This window comes from Mya arenaria, chromosome 2, assembly GCF_026914265.1.
Source record: "Mya arenaria isolate MELC-2E11 chromosome 2, ASM2691426v1".
NCBI lineage: Eukaryota > Metazoa > Mollusca > Bivalvia > Myida > Myidae > Mya > Mya arenaria.
In genome coordinates, this window is record NC_069123.1 from 59,697,554 (window position 1) to 59,715,256 (window position 17,703).

The window sequence follows — 17,703 nt, forward strand, 5'->3', positions numbered from 1 at the left end:
AATTACTGTTTATTGTTTAGTAACTTCATACTTTGTTTACTTAGGAAACAGTGTTGAAGTTGCTTTTATTGTGATAAGATCATTAAAGATGAGAAAATTCACTAACATTTATAAATTGTTATCACATGGACTCTAGGATGTTTTTTTAAGTGTTTGGATTTATTTTTAAACTATTATAGTTTGATTTGGATTTAATAAAGAACATATTTTGAACATCTTAACTAACTTTCGTTTGAAATTGAAAGTTTTTAATCATTATTCTTATTTCAACAAGAACTCGATGGTTGTGCCAGCTAATTCCCCAAATTAATGGCAAACTGCTTGTGCCAATTTGAGACTCAGACTCAGTGACCCCCTACTGTTTTTTGGGTGTATATATCCTGTCCTGACACGGCACGACTTAACAGGGTTGCGGGGTGGCATATTCACATACCTCTGCATATTTGATCCTGCATTGAGAAAGTTAGAATAAAAATACACTGTAGTTCTGGGTGGATTTTAAGGGTGAAGTTTTTCTTAAAAGTAATAAAGTTAATGATTGTTTTTGGGACCATTCACTGGATATCAGTGGATATATGAGAAAAACAAGGTGAGCGATCTGTTGGATTCTTTTCCTGGGGTATGATATTTCTTCTGATGAAGTAAGGTTTCGGCAGGGGGATATTATTTTTGCGTTGTCTGTCCGTCCGTAACATTTTTTCCGTATTGGAACCATATTGTGCTACGGATTTGTCAGATGATGTTCAAACTTGGCCAGAATGTCCCCCTTGATAAAATCTCCATTGTCTGTAAATGTGGGTCACATGGGCTCAAAAACTTGGTCACGAGGTCAAATCTTAGGAAAATATTTGGAACACACTAGAGACATAACATTTTGTCCAATACTTATAAAACTTGATCAGAATGTTTTCCCTCTTGAACTTAAGGATAAATTTGAAATTAGGCATACATGCCATATTTCTGAGAGGCTTCCCAGGGGATTTTGGTCTGAATTCCAGGAGATTTTGATATTACACCAGCGGATTTTTACGCTGCGAAATTTTGCGCAATATCTGCATTTATAATATAAGAATAAATACAGAAATACACTCTAATTACAATAATTTTTGGACTTAGTCATCATGGTCCTTCATGGAATTTTCACACCCATAATGTTATGGATGCTTTCCACTGTCAACCTTAAGCAAGTAAAATTTAAATTCCAGGGGATATGGATCCCCTGGCGGGGGACCAGAGGATGGGTCGGAATTCCGGGGGATTTTTTCCCCCGCTGGGGGATATGGCATGTATGATAAGTTCATGTGGTGTCAAAATCTAGGTCACTAGGTCAAATGTTAGAAAAAAACAATGAAGTGGTTATATTTATGGACCTTTCTAGCTGAACTAAAGGTTTTAGATAGAATATATTTTTTAACTATGGGTCACTTGGGGTCAAAAACTAGATCCCTATGTTGAATCTTAGAAAAACAATCAAGAGGCACATTGCTTCTGTTTGGAGCCATATCTCAGTATGGATTGCCATTCATACCACAGTGGCTGTCATACATGGAAGATTTTCTCGTAAAAACAAGGACAAACATCAACACAATCTTCAATGCTGTAAAGAGAATTTTGATCATAAACTTATTCCTACTATCAACTTGTTTCAGCTTCATAAACAAAGAAAAAAAACAATGTGTCAAAAACTACACATGTTGAAATGTCAAAATATGTGGTCATATTGCCTCAGTTTCCAACCCGTACAGAATGGGGCATGCCTTGTCAGTAAACAAAAATTATCTCACACAGTGCTAGACTTGCTAGAAGTTTAATTTCCGTAAAGACCTCCAAATAAACAATACCCTTTTATAACTTATCTCACTGGAAACAAAATAAATCGTGCATTCATTAATTCATTAACAACTTTCCAGAATAAAAACAGGTTATTGTTTATGATATGAGGAAATAAACCACAATTATATGAGGTAGCATTTACTAGAACAATAGTTATGATTCTCTCTTGTATAAAGTTTACTACAGAGGAAGAATAAACCGTATCAGCTGTTCTGGTGATTATGTTTTATTCATTACATTCATTGGAGTATCAATACTTCATGTGCCTCAATTGATAAGAAAAAAAAGATCCTACTACTTAGTATTATTAATGAAAACAAACTAAGTTCTTTTGTGGATTGCATTGTTGTGAGTAAAAGTTTTAAAGTAAACATGCTCATATCAGGAAAGCTAAATGTTTCAAACCAAACTGTTTTATACTTTTGCTGGTTTTTAAAGTTAATTTTTGAAATATTTTCATTCTTTGATCAAATGCAAACATATTTTTCAGTGCTAATATGTGATAACGTTTGTAATTTTTCAATATACATGTGGGTTGTGGAAATAAGTTTTCCTTCTAAACTGCCTTTTCCTCAGTTTAAGTATCATTTGGGTATACCTCCCTTCTCATAAATAACATTCGATAAGCAGTTTGACTTAGGATCAAAGGAGAAATGGAAGATTAGATACGCTTCATATTTTGATATTAGTTTCAGCTAACTGGCTTTCAACCAAGAAGCCAGCTTAAACTATGAAAGCATTTTTTTCTTGACCGGAAAGGAAAAAGGGATATAAACTTCACATACTTAAAAAATGATATTTGCTGGAAAATAACAGTAATAAATGCTGATTTTAATTGCATATAAAACTTTCATTTCATGAGAATGAAAACATACTTGTGGTGATATATTCAGAAACAATAGTTTTTGTTTGCAGGTACCCAAACAGAATGGGTGACCAGCCTTATTTGGAGGACAAACCGGACAGTGCTAGAGGCTGGCAGCAACAGGGGGATGATGTACCCATCGATATTGAGCAGATGCACACACTGTACATTCCTAAGCATGATGGCGGAAAGACTTTAATGCGTCGGCGTCGGACCTCCTCCAAGCGGAGGTCGTCGTCACGGAAAAAAAAAAATGAGCACATGGACATGAATGATCTCCTTGATGATGAAGACAACCACCTGCTGCCAAGTCTCCGCATGCAGCGCAGGCAGCGGATCAAGTCACTGAAGGGTTGGTAGTCGATTTTGGTCTGATTTTGACCAGATTAAATGATTACTTGTGTATCATTTTCATTGGATTTGGTTTTGTTGTTGACAAAATGGAGATATATTTTGTTAGGTATTTGCTCCTTGTTAAATCCTCAATAAATAAAAATTACTCCACAAAATTTATCAAATATAAAAAATTATGAACAGTTGTCAAAATTAGCGCTAGCCCCAAATGCTGCTTTGATCAAGTACTTTTCAGCCTTCTTTATATTCTTAATCTAATAAAGCAGGGCTTATTCAAAAAAATTATGCCTATGCACTATCGTATGATTATGGAATTGTTCATCAGAAACTTTAATTTTGATAAATATATATTTTTCAATTTATATATAAAGACTAATTTATTTCTTAAAAATATACTCTGATGTTTTTGAATGTATACATACTGCTGGAAGATAACCTGATTTGCATACAGTGGGTTATGGTACCCATCCCTGGACTCTCTGCAATTTTAATGAGCCTGAGGAAACTTGAAACCAACATAAGGCTGTGATATCACAGTTTGTATTATTTTCAAAGTCCTATAGTACACAGATGAATTTTCAATGAAATTTTATATTATTGCGTAGGTCAGAGTTTTAAAGTTGGTCAAATATCTGACTTGAAGCAAGAAATTACAAACAAAATTGTTTTGTTTATAAGCCAAATTTTTTTGTTAATGCAAATAAACGTCTTATATATCATCACATTATTTCCCATACTTGAACAGACCGTCGCCATGACCTTGAGGATGAAAAGCGAGCGGAGGACGAAGAGGAGGAGACACTGAAGCAGCGTTTTCAGAACATGAAGAATAGGGACGACATCGGCACCTCCCACCTTGCTGACCTCCTTCGGTCCTCGACGTTACGCAAGATGAAGAAAATGACCGACTGGAAAGAACCAAGGGTAGGTTATAGGTTATACACTATTAAGTAATTTCCCTATACATTTCAATGTTAATAGGCAAACTTCAGATTGACAAAAATGCCATTTGAACTGTTTCATGTATATGTCAACCATACAATTCCTTCAAATTCAGTTCAAAATCAATTGATTTAAACAATAATACAGGATTGTCATTTTTCTCTTAAAAATATTCACTTGCTTTTTCAAGCATTTTTGTTGCATCAGGCCAGGAGTTAGCGTAATTCTAGTCCAGCAGAAACGTCCACTTAATCTCTGGATGTATTCATGATTTTGTTCTCTGATTGCAGGTATTGGACTGAATTTAAAGTACAACAAATATAATTTATGTGCATGACTCAGACTTAAACAAATCATCAATCTAATGTAGCATTTTCAATCTTAAATATAGAGAGTGCATCCTGGGCCACATCCTGGTACTTCGCATTTAGTTATAATGTACCTATTGCTGTGTGCAGCACTCATCCATTATAATGGCTGGAATATATCATCGATTATTGTCTGGTCAATGCACATGTAGGACTGATATTTGATAAGATGTGTTTCTTTTTCTGATGCCATTGTTTTACTGAATGATGTTCCACTGGAGATCAGCTTAGTTTTATGAAATGCACAGAGCAAACAGTGATAACAATTTGATAAATATTGGGTAGTCATCTTGGGTATCGTTTTCCAGGCAGATATTCATTGCTCTGTCTACTTTAAATAAGTGATGGACATTGTTTGTCAGCGTTGTAGAAAATAATCCTCTTGATTATGAAATTTGGAATAGTAGTCAGAAATTTTGTAAGAAGTATTAATCATTTCAAGACTTAATGTGGAAATGCTTCTCCCAGAGCAGTAACAATTTGAAAGCTAACAAGGAAGCAATGACTGCTATTATTCAGCCACAAAATATTATACAAATTTCAGTCAATTTATTTGTAGTCTTATTTATTCTGTTGTCATTTTCCAGGTGTTTGAACCAAAACATAATAGGGTATGGGTGAAAACAACAACTGTCTGCAATACAGTCTTGTCTATCTTGACATAGTTGATCATAGCTATAACTAGTCCTTTCTAAAATATTTTTTAAAAATCTGTGACAAAAAAGTACTTAAAATTGCATATTTACTATTCTAACTTATGTACAGAGATTGAAAATTATATTTCTATATTAAAGTTTAATATGAAAAGCACATTAAAACATGCTCTTCTTTCTAGCTTCTTCTTTATGACTAACTGTGTGTGTGAAGACAATAGTTTATTGATCACTTCCAAACTGTCTTTATTAACAAGAATTAATAAAGTATATGCAAGGTCAACTACAGTATATTATGTATACTTTATTAGTGCTATGAAAAAAATTGTGAGTGCTGTAAAGTAATCATCCTAACTGTCCGCACCAACACCAAGGATTTATGTGTTTTACTATCAAACCTGTATTAAGTGGCCACACTGGGAAGAGGTCAAATTGGCTTCTCATGATAGTTGTCCACTTAATGTAGGTTGGACATTGCTGCCAATATTTTTTAAATGACAATTGTCCATCTAAACCACCACCAACACAACCAGCATTATCATATCATTAAAAAAGTTCAAATACAATTATAGATAAGAAAACTTTATTATTTATGTTATAAATGAAATGCAGTAGATAAATATATACCCATACATCTATGTAATAAATAGCAAAAACAAGCAAAATATCACCAAAAATCAGTCCACGATTACATACACAACTACGCCAGAAACAGTGACAAGATGAGCACATGCATTATAAACAATGAATATCAAAGTTCATTGAGTTCCTCATGTCCCATATTCGTTATCTGTCTTTTAGCGTTTAGATTACCACTACTCTCATATTCCTCCACAATTACACGCTTACGCTTAAACAAGAAATTGACTTGTGTTTGTCAACAGCTAAATTCCTTGGCAACACTTCTTGCAGTATGATCATTTTCTATTACTTTTAACCCAACACGTTTTTTCAGAGTCAAACAATTGCGATTTGTTTAACGTCGCCCAAGATCAAAATATAAAGGAAATGACACGCATTACAATGTATATATTGTAAAAATAGAAAGATACGCACTTTGAAAATTGATATTGAAATTAATACAAATCATAATTTCAGTGCAATCTGTGAATTCATAATGTATTTCATCTCCCGTTGACTAAATAGTTAGTTCAAGTAACATAATGTATATAGATCATCTCCTCTTGACTAAATAGTTAGTTGAAGTAACATAATGTATATAGATCATCTCACGTTGAATAAATGGTTAGTTAAAGTAACATGATGTATAGTGATCATTCTGTTGATGACCAAATTGTTAGTTCAAGTAACATAATGTATTTCGATCATCTCCTGTTGACTAAATTGTTAGTTCAAGTATCATGATGTACTTTGATCATCTCACGTTAACTGAATGGTTAGTTAAAGTTACATTATGTATTTTGATCATCTCCCATTGACTAAATTATTAGCTAAAGTTACATGATGTACTTTAATCATCTCCCATTAACTGAATGGTTAGTTAAAGTTACATGATGTACTTCGATCATCACCTGTCGACTGAATGCATTTTAATGGCTAGTTAATGTAACATAATGTCTTTCAATCATCTCCTGTTGACTGAATGGCTAGTTAAAGTAACACAATGTATTTCGATCATCTTCCATTGACTAAATGGTTAGTCGCAGCCATCCCACTTCTATAAATTTCCTTCATTGTATGTAAGATCTAGGTATATTTGTGATTTAGCAGCCCTTGCAATTTCTATATTATAAATTAAATTCGAAAAATATGGTAAAAAAATGTTTGTTTTGTAACTAATGTGCAACATTGAAGAGTTGTTGATTAAATCGTCACCTTATTGCAATAACTCAATAACTGCATAATATTTTCAAAATAACACAACTGTACTTTAGATTGCTGGCTTACTGCTTCTTTAAATAAATAATCTGCTATTTACAGAGAATGGAAAGACTGAAAAGACGAAAACGTGAACTATTGTCACGATTTTCAGTATGGCTGACGTCATTCAAAATCATTGAAGGTTAGTATAATGTATTGAGTTTCATGATTTATCATGTCATTGAATTACCCCTTCATTCTGAAATGCTACACTTGAGGTATGGTGCGCTCCATTGACCTGTTTTATTTGAAGTAACTGTAATTGAATGAGACTTTTGGGCGAAAAAAGATTGAAACTTAATCTTAGTTTGTTCATTTGTACTGGGTATCTTTTTTTGTATTGCTTGTTGAATAGAAAAAAAATGTACATGTTTTTTTCTACGTTTCGAAAGATAGATGCAGCTGGTAGCATTTATTCAAAAATTAGTGAATAGCATAGTATTAGCAAAAGACTTGAAAGCCTTTTAAAGCGTGAATGGCTTAAAAAATTACTTACACATACAATTGAGCCTTGTTTTCGTTCACCAGTCAATGTTCTACATGTACATTCTACTACAGTAGTATCTCCTTATTAAATTATGCTAGCATATTTTTCACGTAAAACCAAATTTGATTCAAATTGACTAGCAGCAAATGCTGATTTTGTTTCACAGGCAAGTTTGGGACTGCAGTGATGATTTATTTCCGCTTCATCCGCTGGCTCTTCTTCCTCAACCTATTCCTAACCCTTGTCTGGATCTGTGTCATTATCATCCCCTTCCTGGCCCAGGGATCCATCTCATTTTCCCAGACTGTGAACATCCCAACCATAAACTCCACCAACTACCACGGTTTGGCCACAAACTGCACGAATGAATATCACGTGTACAGTAGCACTATACAGAAGAAGGATTCGACATTTGAAAAAGTGTTGGATGTCCTGCAGGGAACTGTAAGTTCAAGTTTGTTTGTTTGTTTATTAAGGGATGTTATGTATGCAATGACTCAGTTTAATTCACAAAATAACATGATACATGTAACACAGCTGATTGCAAAATGAATGCCTATCAGAATGAAGAAAGTTTCAGTTTGATATTAATCATAAAAAGATATTCTGATTTTACAATCTGTAAAAATCATTAAAATATTTAAGAACAGATGGTAGAACGTAACCATATAGGTCTGTGTTTCATTGCTTGTATTTAAGGGTTGGATGGAGCGCACAGTGCTGTTTTACGGATACTACTACAATAGCACACTTAAGGAGGGGCATGAGGATTACTACAACTACAACATGGGCCTGGCATACCTTCTCTCATTTGGAGTTTCTTTCCTTGTATGTCTCCTGCTCATTGTGAGGAGGTGCGTGGTTATGTTAATTTTGGAAATTTCTAGCCTCATGGGAATTTTAGAAAATATTATATTAGTCAGATATGACTTGTGATTTCAGTTTTTCATATATGTTAAGTTTATTGTTAAAATTTAATACGTAAGGTTTAGCGTCTCTTAAAGAATAGACAAACTTGTGAAAGGGCAAAGAGTGTTGTATAACCGTACTCCTTTGAAATGCATGGTCTGCTATAAAAGCATTGGCAACAAGTCAAACATGCTGGGTTGTAAATGTTTTTTTTTTACATTCCTCCAGTTCAGCACAGTCTGTGAAAACAACATTTGGTTTGGAGACATCAGTGGCAGCCTACACTAACAGGGTTATTGCGGGCTGGGACTTCGCCATCTCCAATAAGAAGGCTGCCAAGGTCAAGAAGGCAAACCTATACTTTGAATTCAAGGTAAATACCATATATCATTGAATAGAGGATGTTAGTATATATAGAACGCACACAAAAAATGCGTGAAAAAAAAAAGGAAAAAAATCTTCTAATCCCAAATATGGTATATAGGACGCAATGAAAAAATATGTTTAAATCGGTAGATGCCATTTTTTTCAAAATCAGCAGCTGCCATATTTGTTTTGACGAATTTTATTGAATCATGAAAATTGCAAAGGTTATTAAACAGTACAACACATGTACATCAGCTATAAAATATAATTCAATAACAATGCTACACAGCACATAGTTAATTGCAATACTGTATAGAGTAATCTATAAACAACAATAATAGATATGTCATCCCGATGTCGCTCACTGCGAAGCCCTCAAATTATTTGTCGTCGCCACTAATTGTATAAGGAACAGCCATATATTGTACCCCCTTAAATGTTCTCAACACCAAAGTTAAGTAGTTCAAACACATGGGTCGAGCAACAGTTTGTACGATTGGTTGTAAGCTCACAGTCATAAGGTAGATATAGATGGAGTTTTTCCCACCTTTACATATTGACAGTGTACAATGATGCCACTTCACATGGTGCATGTCAATTTGTTTTAAATACAGAATCATACTAAGTTAAAACTCGTAAAATTTCGAAACATTAAAATAATTAACCACTTTTATATTATTATCGTCTGCTGATGCCAACCGTACCCGATTTCTACTGCTGTTATAACTAATTCCATCAATCAATGTGAGTAGCATCCCTTAATGAAATGAATTTACGATATACTTCAAATGTTATAAGCAAAAATTATCATAAAATTATTGTTTTAATATGATAAAGAAAAACAAAACAAAAGCCATCTTGCAACTTAAAATGAATACTCTAGCAACGTCATATTATAATTATATATCATGTGTTTCCGGTATGGATAGAAATATCTAACCCGAGGGCACACGCGTAAGCTGGTAACGAGGCTTGCCAAGCTACTGGCCACACAGCGTGCCAGAGGGTTGGATTTTCGATCCGGACCGGAAATACATGATTGATATTTTTTCTTGCATATCTGAAATTATCAATTTGTGGAAAAATTTTAAAACAAACTTTTGTACATTTCACCAAAATGTGTGTGCGATGTTGTTTACTGAAGTCATAAAGCGCAGTAATTTTAAATCACTATTGACGTCAAATTGCTCATCTAAAAATCACAATTTTATGATTATTTATTTTCAATTTTAATTAAAAGTCATGCATACTTATATATTTGAGTGTGCTTTTTTGAAATGGAATAACATACTTTTAATAAAACATACAATAAAAGAAATAAGAAGTGGTCCTTGTTGTGGTACATTGTTACGCATGACTCATCTTACATGGGGGGTGTTAGAAGGTTTTTTCCAGCACTGGTCTCATGACTGAAAAAACACGTTCAGTATGCAAGAAAGTGGTTTCTTTCATTAAGACATAACTTTAACAATGTTGTGTATCAGCAATTTTCAAGCTCAGGAATCCCATTTTGAACTAATTGTACGTCTTTGGACCCTTAATATAAAATGGAATTGAGTGTAAACCATTACACTGCTACTCAATATAAATACCAGGGACCCCCACATTGTCAACCATTAGGGTCATGGGACCCCTTGGCATGTAATTCTTGGAAAAAAAACTTGCATTCTGGTTGGCTTCTTTGCATGTTTCCATAAGATGTCACCCAAGAGGTTTTGTATATTTCATGATTGAGTTACCCTATGTAATAAACACCGAAGAAATAAGAAAACTTCATATTTTAGTCGAGTCTGGAGGAGGAGACAAACAAGAGACGTCGGGAGGATCGAACTGCCAACAAGGTGGCCACCATTACATTTATCCGCATCATGGTTCACAGCACTGTTCTTGGACTCCTGGCTGGGTCACTCTTCCTTGTGTACTATACTACTGACAAACTGCTACAGGTAAACATTGTCTAGGATTCCTGGTTTTATCTGAATGGCTAAATTATTTAATAATCAACTTGGTATTTAACATGATCAGGGTTACTCTAAATCAGAAATATTAAATCCTTAGGACCATCAGGCCAATATGAAAGTCATTAAGCGATTATCACATTATGGCCTCATTAAATTCTAAATGAATACTTCAGTTAAGACTACCATGACATGTACATTTTATCTCTTCAGTTGCAAGAGCGTGACTTGAGTGAGATAGTGGCCCTGATTGTACAGTACCTGCCGTATCTGACCATCACCGTGCTCAACTTCTCCATCCCCATCGTGTTCCAGAAACTAGTTGTCCTCGAGGATTACTCACCCAACCTCGCACTCAAGCTTACTCTCTTCAGGTTTCCAGGCAGCTCTTATACTAGCTTTATTTAACCTTACTTTATGTCAAAAAACATTTTTATTTACATAAATCAAGTATATTGAAAGGAAAAATAAGCATCAATATTATTTTCAGCTTTTAAAATATTTCTTTTGGAGATTATTTTGCATAGGCAATCCCTAATCGCTAAAGTAGTCACATGGCTTAATGATGATAACAACTACATCTTCCTTCACTCTGTCAATGTTTGTCCATATTCATCACAATGAATTGTACTGCAGGTCCATTATATTACGGCTTGCATCGCTGGTTGTGCTGATAATATCGCTGTACCGTCTCCTCATTAGCAACTCTGACCCCGAGGCAGGCTTCTGCGGGAACAGACTCTGGGAAAAAACTGCAACCGATGTCAAAGGAAGCATAAAGGTACATGGAACATCCATTTATTTTATTTTCAACAAGGGCTTAACATACACTTGAATTTTTATCCCCTGATGAAAGGTGAAGTAGAAATGGAGGCTGTGTGTACTTGCATCCCAAGCATTTCTGTCCACAACATAACTCAAAAAGTATTTGAGGTTCTGATTTCAAACTTGAAGACAGCTGGATCATATTGAGCTGAAGTGCAGTGCAAAGAAACCATATCTCTGGTTGCTATCTTTTTTCAGTTATTTGCATTCATATTTTTCTTCAGAGCACACCGGTAACTCAAATAGATTTTGAGTGCAATGCATGTGAACCATTACTCTGGCTACAACATTGTTTGAGTTACTGCCCTTTTGTTCTCTTTTATACTTTACTTTTGACTGAAGCATAACTCCAACAATTTAGGTATTGACTTCAAACTTCTGACCATCAGTCTTTCCCTTTTTGTCCTGTATTCATTAATTGTTGGATTTTTAAATTATTTGGCAAAATTGACCACCACAACATGAGGATATGTCACATTCAAGACCAGTGCCTGTACCAAGGTCACAGCAACCTTATAGACATACTTTGTTATGCTATAAAAACTGTACTGATAACAGTTTGTGTCTGTTCCATATCTTCCTCATTCATGATTGGATTTTAAAATTATTTGGCAAAAGTGAACACCAAAGTATGAGGATATGTCGCCTTTAAGACACATGTCCCTACCTTTCTTCAATGTCAATGTCACAGCAACCATATGAACTTGTATGATTTGGTATACAAGCCTTATTGGTAATACATCGTTTTCCTGCCATATCTTTGTCAAACAATGTTGGATTTTACAATTATTCAACGGAAGTGACAACCATAGTTTGAGGACACTCAAGAACCATGTCCCTACCTTCAAGGTCAAGGTCACAACTACCTTCTGAATTCTTGCCATATAAGCTTTACTGAAGATATTTGGTTTCATAATAGGACCAAAATTTTGCCAATCTTCCTCATGTTTCTACATTATTGGCAATTCTGTGGCATGTTTATGAAGGTTGAAACACTTTCCACTCGATTTCTTCAATTGTTCTATCTACCTCAGACACTTGGGAGTGTGGGGGTATTAATCACATTGTGTGATAGCTCTAGTTATGCTTTGTATATAGCACCATACTGACAATTCGTTTTGGTGTGATGCCAAAAATAAGTATCCATGGACACTTGTATGTCTTTATAATACTTCCGGAAAAAAATGACTTATCTTTTGCTTTACTTGTCTATGAAGGTATAGGTAGAGGAGCTTCCCCCTGGATCTTCTGAAGAGATAGTAACTTAATTCTCATATACTTACTTTGTTTTCTGTACAGTGTTGGGAGACGTATGTGGGACAGCAGATCTACAAGCTGGTCTTGCTGGATCTGATTGTGGAGACGAGCATTGTTGTGTTCATACAGCTTCCTCGCAGGTACAACACATTTGTCTGTCGCTTAACAGCGTAGTTGTGTCTATTAACATAACAGTCATGTAATGAAGCGATATTCTCCCCTAATTTTCTTTCATTGGAATGGAGCATTTGGCTATGATATCAGTGGTGTTTGTCTTCTGGTACTCTTGCTGAATTATACAACTTGCACTCGGTACTCATGTTATTATTAGTCTAAGGTATCAATCAAAAAAGGAGTTTTGTTTATTGTACCATAAGAAAGCATGTTTTTTATTATTCAATAATTCTCATATCAGACATTTACCAATAGGCGAAGCTCTTTCTGTGCAAAAGGTAGAGTAGTAGTGTGCGGATGAATTCATCATGAATAATTTATACACACGTTACTTATTCAATGTCATTCTAAGCATAACGATACAAGGCAGTTACTACCCTTAGCTTCATGATTGTGTATAATTTGAATAACTCAGATTGTGGGTGCAATAACTATGACTGGCATTTCTTGCATGCACTTGTACCTGGCAGTCTAAAGTCTTAATTTATGGCAATGGTTAGTAAGTGTTTCTGATGTGTCATTGCTATGTTAAATTATATTTCAATTAAATTACATTTTAACGTTTGTCCTGTTGTTTGTTTCAGGTTAATCTTTGACAGATTTGGCGATACTTGGCTCATCAAGAAGATAGGACCCAATGAGTTTGACCTGCCACAAAGCGTTATAGACATCATATACTCCCAAACTCTCTGCTGGTGTGTGTGTACTTCTTCAATAACTACATTTTTATATTTACTGTACCAAATATTTTTTTAATAACTGTAACTTACCAGTCCCAATGTGTTGAACTTTCTTCACTTAAATAGTCACTTTTGTAACAATGGATGAATGTTATGTTGTGTGTGTGCGTGTGTGCGTGTGTTTAAATCAATGATGCTTGTAATATCATGTTCATAAAGGCAATAGTGACTGTTGTGCAATGTCGTAGGTTTTATAAACGTTCATTTTGTTTTCAGGTTGGGGATGTTTTTCAGCCCTCTAATCCCACTAATGACTTTCATCAAATGCTTCATTTTCTTCTACCTTCGAAAGGTGAGAAATATATTTTTTATGGTTTTAGCTGATTATTGGTGTAGTGTTCTTTTTTGCTTCTCAATTTTTGTAATGTTTAACTATTTAGCTTGTCATTGATGTAGTGTTGTAGTTTTGAGCTGCTCATGATCGAGTATCTAGTTTTTTTTGCTAATCATTGGTGTAGTCTGGGACCAATAACAAATCCATAATCCTACTCCCAGCTGTAGTGTTATAGTTTTAAGCTGCTCATTTATGTACCATAGTATTTAAAGAGACTCGACACCAGATGGTCCAAAAATTGGCAAATAAAGTATTTCCTCAAAAGAAGCCTAGAATTGTCAATGGGAGCCAGTAGGAGGCTGATAAAACATCATTCTACAGGATTAAAAAAATAAATGCAACAATCATATTGTTGTCTCATCTGTGTTTCCCTGTTAAAAATGGCATAATGGTTCCAAGTTTAAACAATATTTGTTTATGAGTACAGATAGATATAAAGTCACTATTTTGAAAATTGACTGGGATTCACGTGGTAGGCAACCCCAGTCTATTTTGAATTGGATGAATACGCAAAAACTGTGAAAGATGCATGTATCGTGAGTAATGTGATAAATCAGTAAGATTCAATGTGTTGAACACAACAATATCAATTTTATGTAAGCTTTTGTCAATTTTCTTATTTTCTTGCAATTGTATCATCTGGTGTCTAGTCCCTTTAAGCTCTAACCTTCTCATAGATGTAATGTAAAGGGTGTAGCATTCAAGTATTAAGCTGTTCATTAGTGTAAAGATAAAGGTCTTTGTATTGGTGTTATGTTAAAGGTCTTAGCTGCTCAGATATGTTATGTTAAAGGTCTTAGCTGCTCAGTGGTGTAAAGGTCTGAGCTGCTCAGTGGTGTAATGTTAAAGGGCTTAGCTGTACATCGGTGTTATGTAAAGGTCTTAGCTGCTCAGAGGTGTAATGTTAAAGGTCTTAATTGCTCAGTGGTGTTATGTTAAGGGTCTAAGCTGCTAAGTGGTATAATGTTAATTTGTTAAAGGTCTTAGCTGCTAAGTGGTGTAATGTTTAAGGTCTAAGCTGCTCAGTGGTGTAATAATAAAGGTCTAAGCTGCTCAGTGGTGTAATGTTAAAGGTCATAGCTGCTCATTGGTGTTATGTAAGGGTCTTAGCTGCACATTGGGGTAGTGTTGTGCATTATTTTGTGAACAGCTCTATATGTTGGTGTGCATATCATATTCCCCTTATTTTGATTTAGATAAAAAAAAAAATTAATTTGAGACTAGTCTTTGCTCAGTCAAGTATACAGTCTGGGGATGGAATCTGTTCCCAGTGCTTGCTACACTCTGAGCATTGAGCAAAGATGACTCACAAGCATTACATGCTATTGATGAGAATTTTTTTTTTATCTTAAACAGAAATACAGTTCATGTACGTTCAAGGCCTTATACAATTAATACAAACCAAGTAACATGAATATGGTGATGACATTATGTGTGGTAAAAATGCTATTGGTTCTTTCAGTGGGCTTTGATGTATTTGAATGCAAAGGTAATTCTGAAGTGCATGGTGCTTTCTTGTCTAAATGCAACACTTGGTGTTAGCGTCACTCCTGGTTTTTTTATTCTAAAGTCATACAGACCAATTCTTGTTCTCATTATACCTTATTTATGGCAAATGAAGTTTGAGGCGGTGTATTGGAGTCACCTTGTGGTCGGTTTGTTGGTCCCTAGCAATTGTCTTTGTCGGGAGCATAACTTAAAAAAATACTTGTTGGAATTTAATATAACTTCATACAAAGCTAAAGCACAATGAAAAGAAGTGCACATAACAAGGACAATAACCCTATTTCAGCTTATTTCAGAGTGTTTGCCCTTTGATACTTTCCTTGTCTAACTTGAAAACTACAAGTTTAAATTTTATAAACTTTATACAATTGTTTAGCGCATTGAGAGGAAGTACAGTGTACAAGAATCATAACTCTACTACAGCTGATTACAGAGTGATTGCCCTTTGTTACTTTTTTTTGTAAGGAGCATGACATGAAAACTACCTGTTGGAATTTAATTAAACTTCATACAATGGTAACACAAAATGTCAGGAAGTGCAATGAACAAGAACCATAACTCTATTTCAGCTACTTACAGAGCTATTGCCTTTGCTAATTTTTCTTGTCTGGAGCATAACTTGAAAACTATGAGATGGAATTAAATTAAACTTCATACAATGGTAAAGCACAAAGAGAGGAGTCCAGTTTATAAGAGCCATAGCTGTATCCATGGCCTTACAGATTTTATGTGGGATTTCTAAAATAATCCCCAAAGGGTGTTTGGGGGTATAAATCAAATTCAGTGATAGCTCTAGTTAAATATTTGTAATGAATGTATCCTATCAATACAACTTCTGTTCTAAAGATTTCAATTATCACTGCTACAATTCACATGAATCACAAAACTTGCTTTCCACACTATTAAGGTTTTCATAAATTATGCATGAGTTGGTATTTCAAAATTACATGGGAAGGATCTTTGCTGTCGCTTTCTCTGTTAAGAAGATTATCATTAATGATAATTTAAATGTACTTACACAATAACATCTACATGTACATCTTAAATTTATTCAACCAACTGTTGAACGTCATTCACTTGCAAAACATACCCCTGTAATAGACCTATTGTCTTATTAAGCAAATTTAAGATTTTTCAATGTGTCTTTCCACCAATGCATGGCAAAGTGGTTCAATCATGTATCACAGCTGTACATAGCTTGGTCATATAATTTTATTTAATGGAAGAATCTATATCTATTTCAGTGGTCGTTGCTGTCCCACTGCGCCCAAACAGAGAACACGTACCGCACATCACGCTCACACTCCCTTTTCATGTTTGTTTTGCTTCTATCCTTTGTGTTCGCATTCGCCCCAATAGGATATATGATCAGCAGGTGAGAAACATTTCAAATATCAGGAATATTTTCATTTGTAGTGTGCGTTTCTGTTACTTCACATGTTCTGAAGCAGTATTTATAACAAATAAATTGAAATGTTTAAATGAAAGGCTATTTATTTTATCAAACAACATTTACACAGTATCTGACGGTTTTCTTTTTGAAAATTTAAGGCATTTTTTAAGATAGAGTCTTCAACAACATATGAGCCATTGTCTTTACTGCATTTTGCATTTAATGTAATAAATGTAGTAGAAAGCTACTTTTTTGTGTGCTTACATTGAAGTCCATATGTCTTAATCTGATAATGTAAGCAATACACTTCCACCTTCCAGTATGACCCCGAGTCAGAGTTGTGGACCTTTCCGGGTGTATAGTTCCACAAACTACACAATGTTCACTGCATTGTCTAACGAAGTGGAGACATGGCCAGGGACTCTAACCAAATTTATCTTCTTTCTCGGCTCATCTGGATTCTTCATCCCTGCCATTATTCTACTTGGGTAGGGTGATTTTCTTTGTGACACTTCATTTTTATTTTTTCCCATTTGATGAGACAATCACTTATATATGAGCCGTGTCGCGCGATTTAGGGCCTTCGGACATATTTTCACTATTACAATGTTTTAAGGTATTTGAATGGCATGATATTTCAGAAAGATATTCTGAGAATTTCATGATGATATCACTTAAATTGCGTAAGTTACATGTTTACAAGTGAGACCATGTATTGCGCATTTTGAATGCTAAATTTGACGTCATTCAAATGACGTCGTAACGAAAGTGCATTATTCAAATATGTGCAAAATTATCGTATCAACATTAAAACTAGCTGATGATTTAAATTATTTTCTTATTACAGAATCTTTAAAG

At 34.5% G+C, this 17,703-nt stretch overlaps 1 protein-coding gene across 4 annotated transcripts in view; it reads left to right on the plus strand.

Moving 5' to 3' along the window:
- The window catches only part of LOC128207782 (transmembrane channel-like protein 7), a 32,588-nt gene that overhangs the window by 11,928 nt on the left and 2,957 nt on the right, over positions 1-17,703 (plus strand). For 2 of the 4 annotated variants that reach the window (XM_052910910.1, XM_052910936.1), the window contains 16 exons: positions 2,749-3,050; positions 3,798-3,976; positions 4,950-4,973; positions 6,957-7,038; positions 7,550-7,827; positions 8,083-8,237; positions 8,521-8,665; positions 10,443-10,604; positions 10,830-10,990; positions 11,253-11,397; positions 12,741-12,838; positions 13,457-13,567; positions 13,829-13,904; positions 15,409-15,435; positions 16,697-16,827; positions 17,166-17,333. In XM_052910910.1, the coding sequence (XP_052766870.1) occupies positions 2,749-3,050; positions 3,798-3,976; positions 4,950-4,973; positions 6,957-7,038; positions 7,550-7,827; positions 8,083-8,237; positions 8,521-8,665; positions 10,443-10,604; positions 10,830-10,990; positions 11,253-11,397; positions 12,741-12,838; positions 13,457-13,567; positions 13,829-13,904; positions 15,409-15,435; positions 16,697-16,827; positions 17,166-17,333 (2,244 nt within the window). The remainder of the gene's footprint in view (positions 1-2,748; positions 3,051-3,797; positions 3,977-4,949; positions 4,974-6,956; positions 7,039-7,549; positions 7,828-8,082; positions 8,238-8,520; positions 8,666-10,442; positions 10,605-10,829; positions 10,991-11,252; positions 11,398-12,740; positions 12,839-13,456; positions 13,568-13,828; positions 13,905-15,408; positions 15,436-16,696; positions 16,828-17,165; positions 17,334-17,703) is intronic. The other 2 variants (XM_052910928.1, XM_052910918.1) reach the window with 2 other exon arrangements.